This window comes from Ranitomeya imitator, chromosome 6 (assembly GCF_032444005.1).
Source record: "Ranitomeya imitator isolate aRanImi1 chromosome 6, aRanImi1.pri, whole genome shotgun sequence".
NCBI lineage: Eukaryota > Metazoa > Chordata > Amphibia > Anura > Dendrobatidae > Ranitomeya > Ranitomeya imitator.
In genome coordinates this window covers 508,751,279-508,778,595 of record NC_091287.1, presented here as the reverse complement: position 1 = coordinate 508,778,595, position 27,317 = coordinate 508,751,279, and the positions used below count along the sequence as shown (strand labels likewise).

Genomic DNA, 27,317 nt, shown 5'->3' with positions numbered 1-27,317 from the left:
TGTTAGGCATTAACTGTGTGCATCTTCTCACTTTTTTTATCTCCTTACAATCCCACTGATCAGATTGTGATCAGACTGTAATTTGCAGAAAAAAAATCATTTCCCGGGCACTAGAGAGTTCTGTCATTTTGTTAATGCTTGAAAAAACACACTTGCCGGCCAAAATGTTGCTTTTATCGTGCGTTTTGGATGAATAAAGGAAAAGAATCATCCCTCTGGTGCCTTGGAAACAATTTGTCTCTGAATTTGCTGGTGGTAACCCTATGGGAAGTTTCCCCAAAGAAACACATAACCTGTGGAGTGGTGCAAAGGGAACTACCATCACCGGCACAGAGTGTAATTTGCATTATCCACCCTATTCTTGCAGATGTGAGAAGATACTCTCGTGTGACCCTAACCTAATAAGTGGTACTAGAGTTCTTATCCTTTTCGTCTCTGAAGAGAAAATTTGTGTATTTCCAAGAGGAATAACAGTTGAATGACATAACACACACTTCCAAGACAACATGCTCTGCATTTAGAATTTCAGGGAGGTATATTAGTATTTAATAAGTCAGTAAGGGGATCTTCTTAATCCATAACAGTTCCTTTTTTTGTAAAATATTATTATTATTTATTATTATAGCGCCATTTATTCCATGGCGCTTTACATGTGAGGAGGGGTATACACAATAAAAACAGGTACAATAATCTTGAACAATACAAGTCACAACTGGTACAGGAGGAGAGAGGACCCTGCCCGCGAGGGCTCACAATCTACAAGGGATGGGTGAGGATACAGTAGGCGAGGGTGGAGCTGGTCGTGCAGCGGTTTGGTCGATCGGTGGTTACTGCAGGTTGTAGGCTTGTCGGAAGAGGTGGGTCTTCAGGTTCATTTTGAATGTTTCGATGGTAGACGAGAGTCTAATATGTTGTGGTAGAGAGTTCCAGAGTAGGGGTGATGCGCGAGAGAAATCTTGTATGCGATTCTGGGAAGAGGAGATAAGAGGGGAGTAGAGAAGGAGATCTTGTGAGGATCGGAGGTTGCATGCAGGAAAGTAACAGGAGACGAGGTCACAGATGTATGGAGGAGACAGGTTGTGGATGGCTTTGTATGTCATGGGTAGGCTTTTGTACTGGAGTCTCTGGGTAATGGGGTGCCAGTGAAAGGATTGACAGAGGGGAGAGGCCGGGGAATAGCAGGGGGACAGGTGGATTAGTCGGGCAGCAGAGTTTAGAATAGATTGCGAGAGTTCGAGGGTGCGAGAGTGTTCAAGGTGAGGCCACAGAGCAGGAGGTTACAGTAGTCGAGGCGGGAGATGATGAGGGCATGGACTAGGGTTTTTGCAGATTATTGGTTTAGGAATGTACGGATCCGTGAAATATTTTTGAGTTGAAGGCGGCAGGAAGTGGAAAGGGCTTGGATATGCGGTTTGAAGGAGAGATCAGAGTCAAGGATTACCCCGAGGCAGCGAGATCTTAAAATACTAACAAGTAATAAAGGAAAATATTACATTTCTACATGGAGAATATATGAAACCATTTTGGATGATCTTCTCACACTTATTATATTGTGTCTTGTTTGGGATCTTGATTAAATTGTTCAAGTTCTGTCCATTCTGTTTAGAAACAATGGCAGCAATAGTTATATCCCATGCACCTCTATAATGCTGCTATACAGTAATGGGATAGGTGACACTGAGCATTTCCTTCCAATCTGAGAAATTGTTGTAAAATGTCTTGCTTTTTAAGAGCTCAATGTTGTCATGATGGTTAGGAAAAGCTTTCTCCAAGTTATTACACCAAATTCCGTGAGCTAATGTAACCTAAACACACGTTCTGCTTATTTATACTCTTAAGTCCGTGTTTTCCTGTCCAGTCCTCACATATGTGGCTCGTACCCATCAATCATCATCAGTACATGACGCTGAACCATTGTATGATATGTTACACAATTTCTTAATATATCATTATTTTATATCAAATTTTCTTGTTTTTTAAAAACTCTGCTTGCGGTATTTGAATGGAAACATTAATTATTTACAAAGGGATAGAGATCTGTCCTTCTATTTCCCAGTGGTTACAGAATGGCGGCAATCATAAAGCTCTTCCATCAAAACAGCAGTAAACCTCCCAGGACATTGTTACGACAGAAGATCATGTTTTACTATGACCTGAGATTGGAGAAGCGAGAAAACAAAATGCTCAAAATCTAAAAAGATAATAATAACATGCACAAACAATATGCTGAAAGTGCAAAAATATCTATAAATCTACAAATATATATACTGTATATATATTATATATATAATTGCCTAAGGGTCACTTCTGTCTGTCTGTCCTTCTGTCACGGTTATTCATTTGCTGATTGGTCTCGCCAGCTGCCTGTCATGGCTGCCGCGACCAATCAGCGACGGGCACAGTTTGGAAGAAAATGGCCGCTCCATACTCCCCGCAGTCAGTGCCTGTTGCCCCCATACTCCCCTCCGGTCACCGCTAACACAGGGTTAATGCCGGCGGTAGCGGACCGCGTTATGCACTCCGTTACCGCCGCTATTAACCCTGTGTGTCCCCAACTTTTTACTATTGGCGCTGCTTATGTGGCATCAATAGTAAAAACTGTAATGTTAAAAATAATAATAAAAAAAAAAATCTGCTATTCTCACCCTCCGTTTCAGCTCGCGCCGGCTGCCATCTTCCATTGCAGGTTCCGGGTGGCAGAAGGACCTGCCATGACGTCACGGTCATGTGACCGCAACGTCATCACAGGCCCTGCGTGCCTGCGCTACAAAGACCTGCCATGACGTCACGGTCATGTGACCGCAACGTCATCACAGGTCCTGCGCTAATACCAACACTGGGACCGGAACCTGCCGTGGACTACAAGGGCTCCCTCGGAAAGTTGAGTATATGTTTATTTTTTATTTTTTCACCTGTGACAAACCTGGCTGGGCAATATACTACGTGACTGGCCAATATACTACGTGGCTGCGCAATATACTATGTAACTGGGCAATATACTACGTGGCTGCGCAATATACTACGTAACTGGGCAATATACTACGCGGCTGCGCAATATACTACGTCACTGGGCAATATACTACGTGGCTGCACAATATACTACATAACTGGGCAATATACTACGTGGCTGGGCAATATACTACGTCACTAGGCAATATACTATGTAACTGGGCAATATACTATGTAACTGGGCAATATACTACGTGGCTGGGCAATACACTATGTCACTAGGCAATATACTACGTGGCTGGGCAATATACTACGTCACTGGGCAATATACTACGTGGCTGGCCAATATATTACATCACTGGGCAATATACTATGTCACTGGGCAATATACTACATGGCTGGGCAATATACTACGTGGCTGCGCAATATGCTACGTCACTAGGCAATATACTACGTAACTGGGCAATATACTACGTGGCTGGGCAATATACTACTTCACTGGGCAATATACTACGTGGCTGGCCAATATATTATGTCACTGGGCAATATACTACGTGGCTGGGCAATATACTACGTGGCTGAGCAATATACTACGTTGCTGGGCAATATACTACGTGGCTGGCCAATATATTATGTCACTAGGCAATATACTATGTGACTGGGCAATATACTATGTAACTGGGCAATATACTATGTAACTGGGCAATATACTACGTGGCTGGGCAATACACTATGTCACTAGGCAATATACTATGTGGCTGGGCAATATACTACGTCACTGGGCAATATACTACGTGGCTGGCCAATATATTACATCACTGGGCAATATACTATGTCACTGGGCAATATACTACATGGCTGGGCAATATACTACGTGGCTGCGCAATATGCTACGTCACTAGGCAATATACTACGTAACTGGGCAATATACTACGTGGCTGGGCAATATACTACTTCACTGGGCAATATACTACGTGGCTGGCCAATATATTATGTCACTGGGCAATATACTACGTGGCTGGGCAATATACTACGTGGCTGAGCAATATACTACGTTGCTGGGCAATATACTACGTGGCTGGGCAATATACTATGTGGGCTGTGCAATATGCTACGTGGCTGGGCAATATACTACGTCGCTGGGCAATATACTACGTGGGCTGTGCATTATACTACTTGTGCATGCTTATTCTAGGATACTCGATGCGTTAGAATCGGGCCACCATCTAGTATATATATATAGCCATAGCATATGGATCATTTTTTGCAATGTCAGCACAGACATGAGTAAACATATAATTATATACACACACGTCTCAAATATTTCAATTACACCACCAAGAAGGAAAATATATATGGAAAATGTATGGAAATTACAGCATGGGGGTAGACATGTTAATGATATGAATACTGTATGTGCATGATGACAAAATGGAAACAAAGTTTTCAAAACATCTCGATTTATTTTGTATTGAGTATGAGTACCATGTTCAGAAATCCCGGCACTTACAGCCTTGGCTGCTGTTATTGAGGTAATTCATGCTTGTCTGAAGAATGTTCTGCCACGTTGATTGCACTTGGGCAAATCATAAAGCTCCGCTGCTGGCAGCTCTGTTTAAAATTACTGACTGATGACTTCCCAGATGTGCTCGATGAGAGACAACTCTGGAGACGCTGAAGGCCAAGGTAGCATGTTTAGGACACATAGGCTACTTAAAGTAGCACCAGAAACATGTTGCCTATGGTTATGTTGAAAAATGTCTCATGGGAAGCTTTCACGTTGACAGTGATCGAACCCAAAGAATGGTCATAAATGGCTGCACATACAGTGGGAAGAATGTCTCAAGTGGGGTACCACAGGGTTCTGTCCAGGGCCCTGTATTATTCAACATCTTTATCAATGATTTAGATGAAGGAATTGAGGTAACACTGATTAAATTTGCTGATGACACAGAGCTTTAAGGGATAGCTCATACTAGAGAAGAGAGAGAGAGGATTAAAAAATATATAAATAAACTGGAGCAGCGGGCAGCAACTAACAGAATGGGTTTTAACAAGGAAAAATGCAAAGTACTACATCTGGGCAATAAAAATGAAAAAGCATATACATAATGGGAAGAATAGGGCAAAGCAACAGCACATGTGAAAAAGATTGGGTATACTAATAGATCATAAACTGAACATGAGTCAACAGTGTGATGCAGCAAAAAGGCAAATGCAATTCTGGGATGTATTAACAGAAGATCACGCAATGCCATTATTGCCCTCTACTGCTCTTTGATCCGACCTCATCTGGAATTCTGTGTCCAGTTTTGGGCACCACATTTTAAAAAGACATCAACAAACTGGAGCAAGTTCAGAGAAGAGCGACCAGAATGGTGTCCGGTCTGCAAACCATGTCCTGTGAGGAACGGTTACAGGATTTGGGAATGTTTAGCTTGCAAAAAAGAAGACTGAGCGGAGACTTAATAGCTGTCTACAAATATCTCAAGGGCTGTCACATTGTAAAAGGATCATCTTTATTCTCATTTGCACAAGGAAAGGCTAGAAGCAATGGGATGAAACTGAATTGGAGGAGACACAGATTAGATAATAGAAAAAAACTTTTTGACAGTTAGGGTGACCAATGAGTGGAACAGGCTGCCACGAGATGTGGTGAGTTCTCCTTCCATGGAAGTCTTCAAACCGTGGCTGGACAGACATCTAGACAATTAGTGAATCCTGCTTTGAGCAAGGGGTTGGACTAGATGACCCAGGAGGTCCCTTCCAACTCTATCATTCTATGATGCTATTATTCATAGCGTTGCCCACATGGTATCCTCCAGACCAATCTTTGGCTATAATTTTGGTCAAGACAAAAGCATAATGCATTGCTGAAGGGCCTAGACCTTGTTTTCAGCCTTAATTGACATCTTGCTCTGCACTATGATAGCCATGAAATTTGGTGCTCTGAGGTCAATGGAACTACTCAAGCTTAATGTTTGGCTCATAGCCCAATATCATGCAAACATCTTCTGACAATTTGTTTAGACATTGTTTAATTTTGAAGTCTTAGGCTCAATATATGATGTGCAATTACATTTGTGGTTCAGAATGGATCAATGCAATCCTTTCTTTGAATCTAATGAGATTAGATGAGCAACACCATGTAGATGCCTTCATAATGGACCATCATACAGGTCCATCTTCTTGGACTATGATGTAAGATGGCATAATATTTGGTAGCCAGACCCCTCTAGTCTTCGTTCCAGGTACACTAAGAGCTCAAGATTACACTGCATAATTGTGAAACCAGTGGTATGGATATTTCCCTAAAGTGTCCCAGGAGCTGTTTTTCAACATGAGGAGTCTGTGTGGCTTGAATCTGTGACCATGCCCTGAAGCATCACAAGATATGTCTCCTATCAAGCTCATCTGGACGTCATTGGTCAGCAATTGGAAAGGAAGCTGTCAGCAGCAGATCTTGATGATTTACGAGCCTAAGTGCATTTAATGTAAGAGAACATTCCTCAGAAAACCATTAAAAGGGTTTTTCCACAAAGTTAATTTTCAAGTTGATTTTAATCAACAGATCTTGGAATAATAATTTCCACAATTGGATATTTTTAAAAGAAGAAATGTTCTTATACAGGGATGTAGTCTGACAATACTGTATCTTCTGAGCAGGGGAGGGAGCAAAAGAGAGTATACAGATCACACAGCAGGGGATCGCAGCTGATTCTTTTTGGGAGGTAAAGCATTTCCCTGCCTGTTGACTGGTTTTAAAGAAAGTTTTACCTCAAAGAAATAATTATTTGTGATCCCATACTGTAACATCTGTATACTTATTTACTTCCTCCCCTGCCTAGGAGCTGTGGTATGATCAGACCATGTCCATCTAGGGTCAGACACAGGCATTACACAGTACACAGTAGGGGAACATTTATCAGATTATCTCAGCACATAATTTTTTTTAAACATATCCAATTGTGCAAGTTATTATTATACAAAAATCTATTGATTAAAACAAACTTTGTTTATAGGATAACATCTTAAGCCTCATTGATCTCAGCCAAGGTGTGTAACAGTGTGTATTTCTGCATGTGGCGCTCATTCTCAATATTAAAGAAATTGAAATGCTGTCATTAACATGTCTATCAATCCTGCAATTTCCATAAGTCCACAAGTTTTCCTTGTTGTTATAATTTAATTGTGATTAGTGTATATAGAAGAAACAATGTCCAGAGTGATACACTGTGACTTATTGTTTACAATATGAAGGGCACTGTGACAGGTCATGTATGTAGACCACAACGTAGAAACAGTCGGAAGATACATCATTATTATTAGTATCTCCAGTATTAGATACGAACGACAGTGTGTAAAGTAGTGTGAGCAGCTTCTTCTTACCTCAGTGTTATGATTAGGCAACTCAGTACCACAGTGAACATAGAGGTCAGAGCACATACAGTGATCTGACAATAATCCAAAAACATAGAACGAGCTCTGAGACGTGGGAACTCTGTTGACCGCAATCCCTAATCCTATCCAACAACACTAGAGGCAGCCGTGGATTGCGCCTAACGCTACCTATGCAACTCGGCACAGCCTGAGAAACTAGCTAGCCTGAAGATAGAAAATAAGCCTACCTTGCCTCAGAGAAATACCCCAAAGGAAAAGGCAGGCCCCCACATATAATGACTGTGAGTAAGATGAAAAGACAAACGTAGAGATGAAATAGATTTAGCAAAGTGAGGCCCGACTTTCTGAACAGAGCGAGGATAGGAAAGGTAACTTTGCGGTCAACACAAAACCCTAAAAACCACGCAAAGGGGGCAAAAAGACCCTCCGTACCGAACTAACGGCACGGAGGTACACCCTCTGCGTCCCAGAGCTTCCAGCAAACAAATAGATAAGCTGGACAGAAGAAAAGCATACAAAATAGCAAAGGAAAACTTAGCTATGCAGAGCAGCAGGCCACAGGAACGATCCAGGAGGAAAACAAGTCCAATACTGGAACATTGACAGGAAGCCAGGATCAAAGCACTAGGTGGAGTTAAGTAGAGCAGCACCTAACGACCTCACCACATCACCTGAGGGAGGAAACTCAGAAGCCGCAGTACCACTTCCCTCCACCAACGGAAGCTTACAGAGAGAATCAGCCGAAGTACCACTTGCGACCACAGGAGGGAGCTCTGCCACAGAATTCACAACAGTACCCCCCCCTTGAGGAGGGGTCACCGAACCCTCACCAGAACCCCCAGGCCGACCAGGATGAGCCACATGAAAGGCACGAACAAGATCTGGGGCATGGACATCAGAGGCAAAGACCCAGGAATTATCTTCCTGAGCATAACCCTTCCACTTAACCAGATACTGGAGTTTCCGTCTTGAAACACGAGAATCCAAAATCTTCTCCACAATATACTCCAACTCCCCCTCCCCCAAAACCGGGGCAGGAGGGTCAACAGACGGAACCATAGGTGCCACGTATCTCCGCAACAATGACCTATGGAATACGTTATGTATGGAAAAAGAATCTGGAAGGGTCAGACGAAAAGACGCAGGATTAAGAACCTCAGAAATCCTATACGGACCAATGAAACGAGGTTTAAACTTAGGAGAGGAAACCTTCATAGGAATATGACGAGAAGATAACCAAACCAGATCCCCAACACGAAGTCGGGGACCCACACAGCGTCTGCGATTAGCAAAACGTTGAGCCTTCTCCTGGGACAAGGTCAAATTGTCCACTACCTGAGTCCAAATCTGCTGCAACCTGTCCACCACAGTATCCACACCAGGACAGTCCGAAGACTCAACCTGTCCTGACAAGAAACGAGGATGGAACCCAGAGTTGCAGAAAAATGGCGAAACCAAGGTAGCCGAGCTAGCCTGAATATTAAGGGCGAACTCAGCCAAAGGCAAAAAGGACACCCAGTCATCCTGATCAGCAGAAACAAAGCATCTCAGATATGTTTCCAAGGTCTGATTGGTTCGTTCGGTCTGGCCATTAGTCTGAGGATGGAAAGCCGAGAAAAAAGACAAGTCAATGCCCATCCTACCACAAAAGGCTCGCCAAAACCTCGAAACAAACTGGGAACCTCTGTCAGAAACGATATTCTCTGGAATGCCATGTAAATGAACCACATGCTGGAAGAACAATGGCACCAAATCAGAGGAGGAAGGCAATTTAGACAAGGGTACCAAATGGACCATCTTAGAAAAGCGATCACAGACCACCCAAATGACTGACATCTTTTGAGAAACGGGAAGATCTGAAATAAAATCCATAGAGATATGTGTCCAAGGCCTCTTCGGGACTGGCAAGGGCAAAAGCAACCCACTGGCACGAGAACAGCAGGGCTTAGCCCAAGCACAAATCCCACAGGACTGTACAAAAGTACGCACATCCCGCGACAGAGATGGCCACCAAAAGGATCTAGCCACTAACTCTCTGGTACCAAAGATTCCAGGATGACCAGCCAAGACCGAACAATGAACCTCAGAGATAACTTTATTCGTCCACCTATCAGGGACAAACAGTTTCTCCGCTGGACAACGATCAGGTTTATTAGCCTGAAATTTTTGCAGCACTCGCCGCAAATCAAGGGAGATGGCAGACACAATTACTCCCTCTTTGAGGATACCCGCCGGCTCAGATACACCCAGAGAGTCGGGCACAAAACTCCTAGACAGAGCATCCGCCTTCACATTTTTAGAGCCCGGAAGGTATGAGATCACAAAGTCAAAATGGGCAAAAAACAACGACCAACGAGCTTGTCTAGGATTCAACCGCTTGGCGGACTCGAGATAAGTCAAGTTCTTATGATCAGTCAAGACCACCACGCGATGCTTAGCTCCTTCAAGCCAATGACGCCACTCCTCGAATGCCCACTTCATGGCCAGCAACTCTCGGTTGCCCACATCATAATTTCGCTCAGCAGGCGAAAATTTTCTGGAAAAGAAGGCGCACGGTTTCATCACTGAGCAATCAGAACCTCTCTGCGACAAAACAGCCCCTGCTCCAATCTCAGAAGCATCAACCTCGACCTGGAACGGAAGCGAAACATCTGGTTGACACAACACAGGGGCAGAAGAAAAGCGACGCTTCAACTCTTGAAAAGCTTCCACAGCAGCAGAAGACCAATTGACCACATCAGCACCCTTCTTGGTCAAATCGGTCAATGGTTTAGCAATACTAGAAAAATTGCAGATGAAGCGACGATAAAAATTAGCAAAGCCCAGGAACTTTTGCAGACTTTTCAGAGATGTCGGCTGAGTCCAATCATGGATGGCTTGGACCTTAACAGGATCCATCTCGATAGTAGAAGGGGAAAAGATGAACCCCAAAAATGAAACCTTCTGCACACCAAAGAGACACTTTGATCCCTTCACAAACAAAGAATTAGCACGCAGGACCTGAAAAACCGTTCTGACCTGCTTCACATGAGACTCCCAATCATCCGAGAAGATCAAAATGTCATCCAAGTACACAATCAGGAATTTATCCAGGTACTCTTGGAAGATGTCATGCATAAAGGACTGAAACACTGATGGAGCATTGGCAAGTCCGAATGGCATTACTAGATACTCAAAATGACCCTCGGGCGTATTAAATGCAGTTTTCCATTCATCGCCTCGCTTAATTCGCACAAGATTATACGCACCGCGAAGATCTATCTTGGTGAACCAACTAGCCCCCTTAATCCGAGCAAACAAATCAGATAACAACGGCAAGGGGTACTGAAATTTAACCGTGATCTTATTTAGAAGGCGGTAATCTATACAAGGTCTCAGTGAACCATCCTTCTTGGCTACAAAAAAGAACCCTGCTCCTAATGGCGACGATGACGGGCGAATATGCCCCTTCTCCAGGGACTCCTTCACATAACTGCGCATAGCGGCGTGCTCAGGCACAGATAAATTAAACAATCGGCTTTTTGGTAACTTACTACCAGGAATCAAATTGATAGCACAATCACAATCCCTATGCGGAGGTAGGGCATCGGACTTGGGCTCATCAAATACATCCCGGTAATCAGACAAGAACTCTGGAACCTCAGAAGGGGTGGATGACGAAATTGACAGAAATGGAACATCACCATGTACCCCCTGACAACCCCAGCTGGATACCGACATGGATTTCCAATCTAATACTGGATTATGGACTTGTAGCCATGGCAACCCCAACACGACCACATCATGCAGATTATGCAACACCAGAAAGCGAATAACCTCCTGATGTGCAGGAGCCATGCACATGCTCAGCTGGGTCCAGTACTGAGGCTTATTCTTGGCCAAAGGCGTAGCATCAATTCCTCTCAATGGAATAGGACACTGCAAGGGCTCCAAGAAAAACCCACAATGCTTAGCATACTCCAAGTCCATTAAATTCAGGGCAGCGCCTGAATCCACAAATGCCATGACAGAATACGATGACAAAGAGCAGATCAAGGTAACGGACAGAAGAAATTTTGACTGTACTGTACCAATGGTGGCAGACCTAGCGAACCGCTTAGTGCGCTTAGGACAATCAGAGATAGCATGAGTGGAATCACCACAGTAGAAACACAGCCCATTCAGACGTCTGTGTTCTTGCCGTTCAACTCTGGTCAAAGTCCTATCGCACTGCATAGGCTCAGGTTTAAGCTCAGGTAATACCGCCAAATGGTGCACAGATTTACGCTCACGCAAGCGTCGACCAATCTGAATGGCCAAAGACATAGACTCATTCAAACCAGCAGGCATAGGAAATCCCACCATGACATCCTTAAGGGCTTCAGAGAGACCCTTTCTGAACATAGCTGCCAGCGCAGATTCATTCCATTGAGTGAGCACGGACCACTTTCTAAATTTCTGACAATATAACTCTATCTCATCCTGACCCTGACAAAGAGCCAGCAAATTTTTTTCTGCCTGATCCACAGAATTAGGCTCATCGTACAGCAATCCGAGCGCCAGGAAAAACGCATCGATATTACTTAATACAGGATCCCCTGGCGCAAGAGAAAATGCCCAGTCCTGAGGGTCGCCACGCAAAAAAGAAATAATGATCAAAACCTGTTGAACTGGATCACCAAAGGAGCGAGGTTTCAAGGCCAGAAATAGTTTACAATTATTTTTGAAACTCAGAAACTTAGTTCTATCACCAAAAAACAAATCAGGAATAGGAATTCTTGGTTCTAACATAGATTTCTGATCAATAGTGTCTTGAATCTTTTGTACTCTTGCCGAGAGCTGATCCACACATGAAGACAGACTTCTAATGTCCATTGCTACACCTGTGTCCTGAACCACCCAAATGTCTAGGGGAAAAAAAAGGCAAAACACAGTGCAGAGAAAAAAAAATGGTCTCAGAACTTCTTTTTTCCCTCTATTGAGAATCATTAGTACTTTGGCTTCCTGTACTGTTATGATTAGGCAACTCAGTACCACAGTGAACATAGAGGTCAGAGCACATACAGTGATCTGACAATAATCCAAAAACATAGAACGAGCTCTGAGACGTGGGAACTCTGTTGACCGCAATCCCTAATCCTATCCAACAACACTAGAGGCAGCCGTGGATTGCGCCTAACGCTACCTATGCAACTCGGCACAGCCTGAGAAACTAGCTAGCCTGAAGATAGAAAATAAGCCTACCTTGCCTCAGAGAAATACCCCAAAGGAAAAGGCAGCCCCCCACATATAATGACTGTGAGTAAGATGAAAAGACAAACGTAGAGATGAAATAGATTTAGCAAAGTGAGGCCCGACTTTCTGAACAGAGCGAGGATAGGAAAGGTAACTTTGCGGTCAACACAAAACCCTAAAAACCACGCAAAGGGGGCAAAAAGACCCTCCGTACCGAACTAACGGCACAGAGGTACACCCTCTGCGTCCCAGAGCTTCCAGCAAACAAATAGATAAGCTGGACAGAAGAAAAGCATACAAAATAGCAAAGGAAAACTTAGCTATGCAGAGCAGCAGGCCACAGGAACGATCCAGGAGGAAAACAAGTCCAATACTGGAACATTGACAGGAAGCCAGGATCAAAGCACTAGGTGGAGTTAAGTAGAGCAGCACCTAACGACCTCACCACATCACCTGAGGGAGGAAACTCAGAAGCCGCAGTACCACTTCCCTCCACCAACGGAAGCTTACAGAGAGAATCAGCCGAAGTACCACTTGTGACCACAGGAGGGAGCTCTGCCACAGAATTCACAACACCTCAGCTCTCCTGATATCTCCAGTAGTGGAACAGATAGACAGGATGGACAGCAGTGTGAGCAGCCTCTTCTTACCTCAGCACCCTCAATATATCCAGTATTTGAACAGATAGACAGGGTGGACAGCAGTGTGAGCAGCTTCTTCTTACCTCGACACCCCTGATATCTCCAGTAGTGGAACAGATAGACAGGATGGACAGCAGTGTGAGCAGCCTCTTCTTACCTCAGCTCTCCTGATATCTCCAGTAGTGGAACAGATAGACAGGATGAACAGCAGTGTGAGCAGCCTCTTCTTACCTCAGCTCTCCTGATATCTCCAGTAGTGGAACAGATAGACAGGATGGACAGCAGTGTGAGCAGCCTCTCCTTACCACAGCACCCCTGATATCTCCAGTATGAGATCAGATAGACAGGATGGACAGCAGTGTGAGCAGCCTCTCCATACCTCAGCTCTCCTGATATCTCCAGTATTAGAACAGATAGACATGTTGGATAGCAATATGAGCAGCCTCTTCTTACCTCAACACCCCAGGTATCTCCAATATTATATCAGATAGACAGGGTGGACAGCAGTGTGAGCAGCCTCTTCTTACCTCAGCTCTCCTGATATCTCCAGTATTAGAACAGATAGACAGGGTGGACAGCAGTGTGAGCAGCTTTTTCTTACCTCAGCTCTCCTGATATCTCCAGTATTAGAACAGATAGCTAGGATGGACAGTAGTGTGAGCAGCCTCTTCTTACCTCAGCACCCCTGGTATCTCCAGTATTAGATCAGATAGACATGTTGGATAGCAATATGAGCAGCCTCTTCTTACCTCAACACCCCTGGTATCTCCAGTACTAGATCAGATAGACATGATGGACAGCTGTGCGAAAAGCATTTTCTTACCTCAGCACCCCTGGTATCTCCAGCATTAGATCAGATAGATAGGGTGGACAGCAGTGTGAGCAGCCTCAAATTACCTGAGCACCCCTGCTATGTTAGGTATTAGATCACATAGACAGGGTGGACAGCAGTGTGAGCAGTCTCTTCTTAACTCAGCACCCCTGATATCTCCAGTATTAGATCAGATAGACAGGGTGGACAGCAGTGTGAGCAGCCCCTTGTTACCTCAGCATCACTGAATAATCTTATTAACTATTCTAACAGTTTTTGTTTTCCATTATAAACAGGCTAATAAGCGAGCACTGATCACCTGATTGATTGGTGCTCATTAATGCTGACTAAATGGGCCTTACAGCTCATTTAGACGAGAGTATTATCAGTCCATGTTCTCTCAAAATGCAAAATGCGTAGCATGTGGACAGCACACTGACCAATACAAGTAAATGTTTTTATTCACAGACCAATAGTCTGTGTGAAAAAAGTCCCGCATGCAGTATACTAATCCATATTATGGATCAAAGTCACTCAGTATAAGTCAAAGTGTGCATAGTAGATAGATCACAAATAAGTTAATATCCTTATATACCGTATATACTCGAGTATAAGCCGACCCGAGTATAAGCCGACCCCCCTAATTTTGCCACAAAAAACTGGGAAAACTTATTGACTCGAGTATAAGCCTAGGGTAGAAAATGCAGCATTTACCGGTGAATTTCAAAAATAAAAATAGATGCTCCATACCGTTCATTATTGCCCCATAGATGCTCCATATACAACTGTGCTATATAGAATGCTCTGCACCGTTGATTATGGCCCCATAGATGCTCCTTATAATGCTGTGCCATATATGCTCTGCACCTTTGATTATGGCCCCATAGATGCTCCTTATAATGCTGTGCCCCATATATGCTCTGCACCTTTATGGCCCCATAGGTGCTCCTTATAATGCTGTGCCCCATATATGCTCTGCACCTTTATGGCCCCATAGGTGCTCCTTATAATGCTGTGCCCCATATATGCTCTGCACCTTTATGGCCCCATAGGTGCTCCTTATAATGCTGTGCCCCTTATATGCGCTGCACCTTTATGGCCCCATAGATGCTCCTTATAATGCTGTGCCATATATGCTCTGCACCTTTATGGCCCCATAGGTGCTCCTTATAATGCTGTGCCCCTTATATGCTCTGCACCTTTATGGCCCCATAGATGCTCCTTATAATGCTGTGCCCCATATATGCTCTGCACCTTTATGGCCCCATAGGTGCTCCTTATAATGCTGTGCCCCATATATGCTCTGCACCTTTATGGCCCCATAGGTGCTCCTTATAATGCTGTGCCCCATTTATGCTCTGCACCTTTATGGCCCCATAGATGCTCCTTATAATGCTGTGCCCCATATATGCTCTGCACCTTTATGGCCCCATAGGTGCTCCTTATAATGCTGTGCCCCTTATATGCTCTGCACCTTTATGGCCCCATAGATGCTCCTTATAATGCTGTGCCCCATATATGCTCTGCACCTTTATGGCCCCATAGGTGCTCCTTATAATGCTGTGCCCCTTATATGCTCTGCACCTTTATGGCCCCATAGATGCTCCTTATAATGCTGTGCCCCTTATATGCTCTGCACCTTTATGGCCCCATAGGTGCTCCTTATAATGCTGTGCCCCTTATATGCTCTGCACCTTTATGGCCCCATAGGTGCTCCTTATAATGCTGTGCCCCTTATATGCTCTGCACCTTTATGGCCCCATAGGTGCTCCTTATAATGCTGTGCCCCTTATATGCTCTGCACCTTTATGGCCCCATAGATGCTCCTTATAATGCTGTGCCCCATATATGCTCTGCACCTTTATGGCCCCATAGGTGCTCCTTATAATGCTGTGCCCCATATATGCTCTGCACCTTTATGGCCCCATAGGTGCTCCTTATAATGCTGTGCCCCATATATGCTCTGCACCGTTATGGCCCCATAGGTGCTCCTTATAATGCTGTGCCCCATATATGCTCTGCACCTTTATGGCCCCATAGGTGCTCCTTATAATGCTGTGCCCCTTATATGCTCTGCACCTTTATGGCCCCATAGGTGCTCCTTATAATGCTGTGCCCCATATATGCTCTGCACCTTTATGGCCCCATAGGTGCTCCTTATAATGCTGTGCTCCTTATAATGCTGTGCCCCTTATATGCTCTGCACCTTTATGGCCCCATAGGTGCTCCTTAGAATGCTGCTGGTGCTGCCATAAAAAAAAAAAAATCACATACTCACCTCTCTTCTCAGGACGCCGGCGCTTTCAATAATTACCTGCTCCTCGTGCGGCTCCGTCTCCAGCACTGACGCTCAGCAGAGGGCGCGCACTGACTACGTCACAGCGCCCTCTAACCTGAGCGTCACTGCTAGAGGACGCTGCAGACGGAGCCGGAGCGAGGAGCAGGTAATTATAGCGCTGCGCTCCCCTTACCTGCTGCGGCGCGGTCCCTGCAGTCCCTGGCTTCTCCGGCGCTGCAGCTTCTTCCTGTAATTGAGCGGTCACATGGCACCGATCATTTACAGCAATGAATATGCGGCTCCTCCCCTATGGGGGTGGAGCTGCCTATTCATTTCTGTAATGAGCGGTGCCATGTGACCGCTCAGTGCAGGAAGAATCTGCAGCGCCGGAGAAGCCAGGGACTGCAGGGACCGCGCTGGGAGCAGGTAAGTATGATTACATAGCCCCCGCTCCCCGTCCCCTGCTGACACCCGGGTATATGACTCGAGTATAAGCCGAGAGGGGGACTTTCAGCCCAAAAAAATGGGCTGAAAATCTCGGCTTATACTCGAGTATATACGGTAATCTGTTTTCATACAATTTTAGAATATGGAGGACTAGGGGGAGGGCATTATACTGTATGGATGACAATGGGGTGCATTGTACTATATTGAGGACTGTGGGGAGTGTATTATACTTTATGGATGAATATGGGGAGTGCATTATATGATATGGAGGACTATGGGGTGTATTATACTCTGTGAAGGACTATGGGGTGATTTATACGAAATGAGAAAAATGCTGCCTATTCATCGAGTGATTGGATTGTTTATGCTGGAATAGAAATCATTGTTCTCAGCAGCACATCGCCCAGTGAAAACTGAAGATATGCTGCTGATAACATGAAACTGTACAGGGACAGATTGATCAACTGTTTTGTGCCTATCATTCTGTCTAAGCCAGTCTAAAGAGGCCAGGAAACAATCGTTGAGTGACTTTAATATTGTTGCTCACACTTGTTTAATGGCCTGAATAAATACAAACAAAATGTTTCTGTGTGATGGTGCAATATGTGAGCATTTTCTGCCTCACTGTAAACTTTTGCCTAGGGCACAACTTTGTCTAAAACAGGCCCTGTTGGTATCCCCAGTATTATAGCAGAAAGACAGGGTAGACAGCAGTGTGAGAAGCCTCTTCTTACCTCAGCATTACTGGTATCTGCAGTATTATATTAGATTGACAGGATGGACAGCAGTGCAAGCAGCATCTCCCTACCTCAGCACCTCGGTATCTCCAGTGTTAGATCAGATAAGCAGGGTGATAGCAGTGTGAGCAGCCTCTTCTTACCTCTGATCTCCTGGTATCTCCGGTATTAGATCAGATAGACGGGATGGACAGCAGTGTGAGCAGCCTCTCCTTACCTCAGCACCCCTGGTATCTCCAGTATTAGATCAGATAGACAGGGTGGACAGCAGTGTGAGCAGCCTCTTCTTACCTCAGCACTCCTGGTATCTCCAGCATTAGATCAAATAGACAGGGTGGACAGCAGTGTGAGCAGCCTCTTCTTACCTCAGCACCCCTTGTAACTCCAGCATTAGATCAGATAGACAGGGTGGACAGCAGTGTGAGCAGCCTCTTCTTACCTCAGCACCCCTGGTATCTCCAGTATTAGATCAGATAGACAGGGTGGACAGCAATGTGAGCAGCCTCTTCTTACCTCAGCACCCCTGGTAACTCCAGTATTAGATCAGATAGACAGGGTGGACAGCAGTGTGAGCAGCCTCTTCTTACCTCAGCACTCCTGGTATCTCCAGCATTAGATCAGATAGACAGGGTGGACAGCAGTGTGAGCAGCCTCTTCTTACCTCAGCACCCCTGGTATCTCCAGTATTAGATCAGATAGACAGGATGGACAGCAGTGTGAGCAGCCTCTTCTTACCTCAGCACCCCTTGTAACTCCAGCATTAGATCAGATAGACAGTGTGGACAGAGCAGTGTGAGCAGCCTTTTCTTATATCAATACTCCTGGTATTTCCAGCATTAGATCAGATAGGGTGGACAGCAGTGTGAGCAGCCTCTTCTTACCACAGCACCCCTGGTACCTCCAGTATTAGATCAGAACATCTACTATGAGAACCTCTTCCCTTGCATTAACAACAGAGCTTTCTACTGCCCATGCTTACAGGAACCTGTGCTATTCTTCTACATGTCTCTGTCAGTATAAGACCACATTCACAGTATTTGGTGTATTTGATCAGTATTTTACATCAGTAGTTGGAAGCCAAAACGCGGAGTGGTTACAGTTACTGATTTGTTCCACTCCTGATTTTGGCTTACTACTACTGATATAAATTACTGACCAAATACTGAGCAGGTGACGTGACGTGACCTAACAAGACCGTAGTCTTTTAAATGTGTAACAATAATTACTACTTTCTATAAAACAACTGTGGTTAGCTAAGTTTAAACAAGAATTTATTTATAATAACAATTTATTTTTTCTATTTCTGGACAAACCGATTAAATATCAGACACAAAGAAAAATTGCCTTTCATTGTGAATTATTTATTTTTTTTAGATCTGAAATAATTTGTGAAAAAATAATGGCAGTGACTTCTAAACTTGAAAACTAAAGTAACATGTTTTATATATATTTATTTTACTACTAGATGGCAGCCCGATTCTAAAGAATCGGGAGTCTAGAATCCATATATACTTTATTTATTCAAATGTAAGAATAATACAATTAATAAATAATAGTAAGAAAGAACAAAAATAATAGGCAGTATATGGAGAAAACACCAAACAAAAGTTCAAAATTGGTGTGAAAATGTCACTGAACCACTTCACAACTAAATATATATAGTTTTGGTAAATGGTATTATCATTTTTTTGACGAAATTCGGCAGGAGCTTGAAGAGCAACGTCACTGGGCCCGCCTCCACGCAGTAGAAACTTGCTGTGAGGTAAAAATTCAAAAATCACACCAAAATGGCGGGCGGAGTGTGTCACAGTACGGCACGTTTCTGATTGGTCGCTCGCAGCAGGCGGCAACCAATCAGACACTGGACACTGTTGACGTCACTTAGCTCCGGACATTAGCTCCGGACATTAGCTCCGGACATTAGCTCCGGATAAAGCCACGGAAGTTGGCACAAATTGCAGGAAGTAGTATTCTAGGCAATTATATATTAGATTACTATTTATTTACTAATATTAGTTCTATCATAATTATCATCACTTTTATTGCTATTATTCCTTTTTTTTCCCTACATTTTTTACTTTTTGTCTTTTCTTTAATATGAATTTTAGCCCATAATTTGTTAATAAAGGTTAAATCCTGTATATAATATAATTTAGGTAGCTGTGTATTTTTTAACGTGAAGCTTGTAGAAAAGAAAAAAAAACAAGAAGGAAATCCATTAAAGAACCCTCATAAGTTAGAGAGGGGCAAACCATCTGTAGAATAAATGTTTACTTTTCCCATGGGCAGATTTCGATCCGACACTTTTAAATAAATAGAAAACCCTAATTGTAAAGTCACAAGTTATTTCAAGAGTGACTTTGGCAACAACAATACATGCCTGATACTCACGGATGTAGCTTTAGTCTGGATCATTAGTTTAGAACTTTAATAAATCTTTATTTTCGTTCAGAACACTTCTTTATTTACCATTTATTTAGTTTCTTATATACATCTTCTCTCCCATCCCTCACCTTCTGCTCATTATACTTTCATCTCTCCCACCACCATGTCATTTATTTTATTGGAAAAATAAAAAGTTTTTAATACTTACTTCTGCATACGATCCCCGGCAGCTACACTTTAGCTTATGGCCAACGTGTAAATGCGTGTCGATGGGTTAGACATTGGCTCTGGCTGATGGCGTCATCAAGCCAACACGTCAGAGAAAAGGCGACAGGAGCTCCACTGCCATTCTGTTTTGCTGGTAGCAGAGCTTTAGGAAAGCACCATGCCCAGAGATGTGCGCTGCTGATGGTGGCACACAAAACAATCTGGCCATGGGCCTCCCTGGGTGATTGCCCAGATTGCCCCGATTATAATCCATACCTGTACATGTTCTACAACTGTCATGCTTTATATTAACTAACAGATGAACTGATCATCAATAATGTTTCAGGAGCTCTGTATCCACTTTTTTTAGCTTTTCTAATCACCCCATTTTTATAGCTAAGTGATTCGGCATTTAGTTTAAAAGGGTAGTAATATCCCGGGCACCATATTTAATTTACCGAAACTAGTCTGAGACGCTAACTAGTGGCAACGTCTCAGATTAGTAATGGAATATAATGCACGCTGGGATTATACTGTACTTTCAGACTAACTGCTGTAGCATTTAGGCCTTTATCCATGAAGGAAATTTTCCCAAAATTCTGGCATAAATCGCTTTCAAAATACAACATAATTGTGGGCAACTCAGATTGCACCACAAAAAAGTTGGTGTTTTCACACCAGTTTCTCCCAATTTGGCCCAAATGTCCAGAGTTGTGGCAAGACCCGGGCATGATGGCACAGCTCATCTAATTCAAGGCAAGCTGTGGTGTTCTTTACAATACCAGAAATCTTGCTCCAGTCCCTTACTGAACTAAGATAAGTGGCCTGGTGCACGGAGATGAACCCCACCTGTCAGATACGCAGGACTGATTAAGAGGAGTGCAGATCTTTGTGAATTGGGAGCGTCTGTCTCAAACACGCCCCTTCATCAAGACCAGCATGAAAATAGCTTGTTTTAATAAATTGGGGCCATAGAGGTTGATTTATCAAGACTGGCATAGCACATGTTCGCGCTGCAGCAGTCTTGATAGAATATAACGCGCCAAATTCATTAGGAGGCCCACAGTAAATCAATTTGGCACAATTTCTAAGTGGTGGCAGCACCAGAAATGCTAAAAGACTGGAGAAGCATTTCTGGCATACCAAACATCGTCACTTTTAATGAACTGGACAGGAATTGTCCTATCGACGCTTCTTCACAGCTCAACTCATTTTGGCAGGGTTACTGCAAACTGGAGTGAAAACTCCAAGTTGCGCAAAAAGGTTGCAACTTTACAAACCTTTTACGCCACTTTTCGAAAATCAGCCAGAAGAAAGAAAATTAGAAACATACACAACCTCAATTAATTACATGAGGACGAATAGCACTCATCCGATTTTTACGGTCGTATGCACAAGTCCTAATAGAAAGCTGAGACATCTCTCCTAAAACATTATAGGGCTAATTCCTGATGACCGGTTCCCTGTAGCCTTGTAACATATAGAGTATTAGGTCATCAACATAAGATCAGCAGTGGGTGGGTGATTGACCATCATGTTACATGTTCACATGAGGCTTTTTCCATGAATAAAACTGGCAAGGAAATCTCCCGTGGAAAAAAAACGTCCAAAAAGCCACACACACTTTTTATGCTTTTCTCATTGAAGATACCTTTTAATGGCCAAATTCAGCACTTTTGCTACACGGAAAAAGCAAAAAACAATAGACATGATGCTTTTTCCTATGCAGAAAACAAATGCCCAATGTGCATTATCACTGTGCAAAAGTTTGTAAACTTATATTTATCATATTTTTTGCATGGATTTTAGTTTAAAACACACTTAAACCTCTTGATTTCTGCAATCAGTAGTCACACGCTTCATAAGCAAACGGGGGGGCATCATTTTGGGATGTCTGCTAGAATAAAGCACAGCAGCCTGGGGGCAATGAAACCATATAGCACAATGTTCGGGATGCCTAAATACGAGTAATGACCTATACAGATAATGAGAAACTGATGTAACAATTTTTAAACTAACGCTTTAAAATGCTGACAAAAAAATTTCATTATCTCAGTAAATTAGAATAATTTACAACACCAGCTTGAAAAAATTATTTTACCATCTGAAATGTTGGCCTCCTGAAATGTATGTTCAGTAAATGCACTCAATACTTGGTCGGGGCTCCTTTTACATCAATTCCTGCATCAATGCGGCATGGCATAGAGGCGATCAGCTTGTGGAACTGCTGAGGGGTTATGGAAGCCCAGGTTGCTTTGATAGCAGTCTTCAGCGCGTCTGCATTGTTGGGTCTGGTGTCTCTCATCTTCCTCTTGACAATACAGATAGATTCTCTATGGGGTTAAGGTCAGACGAGTTTGCTGCCAATCAAGCACAGTGATACTGTTGCTTTCAGACCAGGTATTGGTACTTTTAGTAGTATGGAGAGGTGCCAAGTCCTGCTGGAGAATGAAATTTCCATCTCCAAAAAGCTTGCCGGCAGAGGGAAGCATGAAGTGCTCTAAAATTTCCTGGTAGATGCCTGCGCTGACTTTGGTCTTGATAAAACACAGTGGACCTACACCAGCAGATGACATGGCTCCCCAAACCATCACTGACTGTAGAAGCTTCACACTAGACCTCAAGCAGCTTGGATTGTGGCCTCTCCACTCTTCCTCCAGACTCTGGGACCTTGATTTCCAAATGAAATGGAAAATTTACTTTCATCTTAAAACACCTTGGACCACTGAGCAACTGTCCAGTCATTTTTCTCCTTGGCCCAGGTAAGAGGCTTCTGGTGTTGTCTATTGGTCATGAGTAGCTTGACACAAGGAATGCGACACTGGTAGCCCATGTCCTGGATATGTTTGTATGTGGCGGCTCGTGAAGCAATGACTCCAACAGCAGTCAACTCCTTGTGAATTTCCCCCAAATTATTGAATGGCCTTTTCTTAACAATCCTTTCAAGGCTGCGGTTATCCCGGTTGCTTGTGCACCTTTTTCTACCAAACTTTTTCCTTCCACCCATCTTCCCATTAATATGCTTGGACACAGCCAGTTTCTTTAGCAATGACCTTTTGTGGCTTACCCTCCTTGTGGAGTGTGTCAGTGACTGCCTTCTGGACATCTGTGAAGTCAGAAGTCTTCCCCATGATTGTGGAGCTACTGAAACAGACGAAGGGACCTTTTTAAATCCTTAGGAAACCTTTGCAGGTGTTTTTTGTTAATTATTCTAATTTACTGAGATCATGACTTCTGGGTTTTCATTGGCTGTAAGCCATAATCATCAACATTAACAGAAATAAACACTTGAAATAGATCACTCTATGTGTAATGACTTTATATAATAGATGAGTTTCACTTTTTGTATTGAAAGATGTGAAATAAATTCACTTTTTGATAATATTCTATTTTTGTGAGACGCACATGTACATATATTAAACACATCTCTTAGACTTGAGCAGGCTGGTGCGCTTAATGGCGGTATAATGCATAAATTAAAATGGGCATTTCATTGATCTAATCTCATATTATTATGATGGAGAATATATCACAGTGGATTATACGGCCATTTTTAAATGGATTTCCAAACTAAGTACACCAGCCTCATCAGGTTTAAGATTTTTTTAAGTAATCTATGAAATCATGCACATTTTATTAAAAAAAATAGACAATATCAGATCATACATGGACATGCACCATCGACATGGGATATGGTAACAGCAAGGTGTCAATTTCTACAAACATTTCAGGAGGAATAACAGAATAACGACCTAAGGCAGCGAGCAGAGAAAAATGTTCCAGAATTGATATTTATATAGAGATTACAAGAATTGCAGACATGTCAGGAGAAATGACAACTCCTCTTTACATGATGAAATGATTAAGATCTGAACACACGAACATTTCCATACTACGTCACCGCACTGGTGTATCTATGGGAGAACGGACACAATAGGGCACAAATAAAATAAGTGGTGAAATCACAGCAGATAATGTTTTATGCATGATTTCTGAGAGTTCTGGTAAAATATTATATTCCATTGACATCACGCTGTAATTTGTTGAAAATAAAACCTTGTGGTAATAGATCGAATCATGAGAATTCAGAAAGGAACAGTCTACAATCCCTGGCAGAGTCTCCTCCACCAGAAGTGAGGACGGATCATGTTCTTCTTACAAATTTAAAGTGTTGAATTCAATTTTCTCAGTTTTGGAAACTTTCAGAATCAGCAAAACTGAAGGCTTAACTAAAAGAAAGGAAGATGTATGTGCCGCTAAAGAAAGGGATAATGTGGGGAAAACAAACACTACATATGCACAAGGCGGGGGTCAACAAATTATATATTCATTCTCACCTTCTATAGGATCAGAAAATCAAAAAGGCCTTCACCTGGACTCACAAAACTAGCAAAAATATATAAATATAAAATATATAAATATACTATATATTATAAAAAAAAGCCACAAAATAAAAACAGGTCTAATAAAAATAAGCCTTTATTATAACAATATGGCAACAGCGGCACAAAAGTGCGTGTACTTGGGAAAATATAGACGCGGATAGACAGGATAAAATTCGATATAGACAAAATATATAAATAAACAATCCCACAATCTTAACCTCAGGGGTGCTCTGTACTTGGGCACGCAGTATCGACAGGTATATATACGTTTTAATTGTCCTAATTCCCATATATCTCTAGTAAATTATTGGTGTGCATATGTGATACTGCGGTGCATGAGAGGACACGTTGTGCACTGCGGAGCTGTTCCTCCTTCATGTTTCTTAGTGTAGTTTTGCACATATCGTTTGGCACTTGTTTACGCGTTATTAATGTGGACGCGTATATGCACTTTATTTATTCTCAAATTAACATTTTGCACATTTTTTTATACACAAGTTGTATAAATCCTTCTTATGCACGCCATTTTATATATGTCCTTGCAATAAGATTGTGGGATTGTTTATTTATATATTTATATTGTCTATATCGTATTTTATCCTGTCTATCCGCGTATATATATTTTCCCAAGTACATGCACTGTTGTGCCGCTGTTGCCATATTGTTATAATAAAGGCTTATTTGTATTCTATACAAATTCCGAGTGGTCTGCCACTTTTTCTTCCTCTTTTTAGCAACGGGATTTTGGTTTATTATTCATATTTTTCAGATTCTATTGATCTTTTTTTATTTCTACCACATATACTGTTGCTATTATGGTTTTTTTTTTCTTCTATAGGATCATTAGAGTATTTAAAAATGGTACAAAAAAAAAAAAACACCAAATAATATCCCACACTGGACCATGAAGGGACTAAGTAGAAAAACCTAAAGAGAACCAAAGCCTTCACAAAAAGGGCCAACGACTATGTATAAAAAGTACAAACTTTATTGAGTATACATAAGAAATGTAAAAACAGGGCAGTAGCCACCAGAGCCGCAGCAAGGGTGGGACTCACTCGGGGGCAACCTCAATACAGACAGCATACATGATGGTAATAAATAATATACAATAACGAAATCTCCAAATGGTATAGAGAATAACAATGAATACAATATATATAATCATGTAAAGAATAAGTACATTAAGCAAGTGCAATAATAAGTACAAGATAAGGCACTAGTAAGTGCTAACCTAGACAAAAGGAATGTATAACTAAATCATTAAAGAACAATACATGTAGCCATAGTGTAAATAGAAGGTATAGTTACCATGGAGGAGCACCCGGGGACCCACCACACCCGACGCGCGTTTCGCAATGAAATGCTTCGTCCAGGGGTGAAACGCGCGTCTTTTGTGAAGGCTTTGGTTCTCTTTAGGTTTTTCTATTTCAAAATGGTAGATAGATAGATAATAGATAGAGATAGATAAATAGATAGATAATAGATGATAGATATGAGATAGGTAGATAGATAGATAGATGATAGGTAGATAGATAGATAAATAGATAGATGATAGATATAGATAGATAGATAGATAGATAGATAGATAGATAGATAGATATAGATAGATGATAGATAGATAGATAAATAGATAATAAATAGATAGATAATAGATGATAGATATGAGATAGGTAGATAGATAGATAAATAGATAGATAGATAAATAGATAGATGATAGATAGATAATAGATAGATAGATAGATAGATAGATAGATAGATAGATAGATAGATAGATAGATATTATTTATTTATATAGCACCATTAATTCTGTGGTGCTGTACATGAGAAATAATAATAATAGATAGAAGATAGATAGATAGGTTATAGATAGATAGATAATAGATAGATAGATAGATGATAGATAGATAGATAGATAATAGATAGATATAGATAATAGCTAGATGAACATATTAAAGTGAATCAAACGGTTTCTAGTCTGTAACAATATTACCTTTATAATTCTTCAATCATTTGCAACAGGAAAATCTTCGCTTCATTAGTTTTTTTTTGTTCACAATCTTTTTTTCGAAAAGCATCCTACAAATTCTAAGCTGGTCGCGAGTTGTAAACTGAAGGACAATCAGTTGTAAGTGTTGAATTCCCTTTTTATTCTCTAGAAGGGACATAAGGCATTAATGAACTCTATAGAAGAACATATAGAAGCTACTGGTCCACGCAGAGAGTCGACTGCTGAAGTGAAGACAGATGATCATCTGTAAGAAACAAAAGTTGCAGATGGTTTCTCTTGGGAAAAGAACATATTTTTGTTTTTCAAACTTCTAATTAATTCCAACAAAATACAAATTATCAGTTTCCTTTGCCCTTTAGTTCTTGTTTTGGGATGACCTTTCTGCAATAAATCAAGTAATTAAACATTACTAGGGAGTTAAAGAAAATGGCGAGTATGTATAATATATTCATGATTCATATACAATATCTCGTCTGATCTTATATTTGCACTTTTTGTTCCACAGCTGGAGAACTACATTGTGGATAACATGAAATCAGAGATGGTTCAAATACAGCAGAATGCAGTTCAGAACCAGACGGCAACCATGTTGGAAATAGGAACGAGTCTTCTAAGCCAAACTGCAGAGCAGACGAGGAAACTTACCGACGTGGAGACACAAGTAAGTGAGGGCACAACTGTGCGATAGTTAATGGCTGAAGCTACAGCTTATAAAGGTTAAAAAAAACACAACCACTTTCTTCCAAAAGCAGCATTATATATTATATACACTATACAAATAGCTAAAATATCCCCCCAAAAAACGCAAGATTGTTTTTTTATTTTTCAAAATTACTGGACAGTGGAAATGT

General features: G+C 42.1%; 1 protein-coding gene across 1 annotated transcript in view; it reads left to right on the top strand.

Annotated features, from left to right (window-relative positions):
• The window catches only part of ANGPT1 (angiopoietin 1), a 435,569-nt gene that overhangs the window by 198,014 nt on the left and 210,238 nt on the right, over positions 1-27,317 (top strand). The window contains exon 2 of the mRNA XM_069731774.1: positions 26,972-27,127. Coding sequence (XP_069587875.1) covers positions 26,972-27,127 — 156 coding nt within the window. The remainder of the gene's footprint in view (positions 1-26,971; positions 27,128-27,317) is intronic.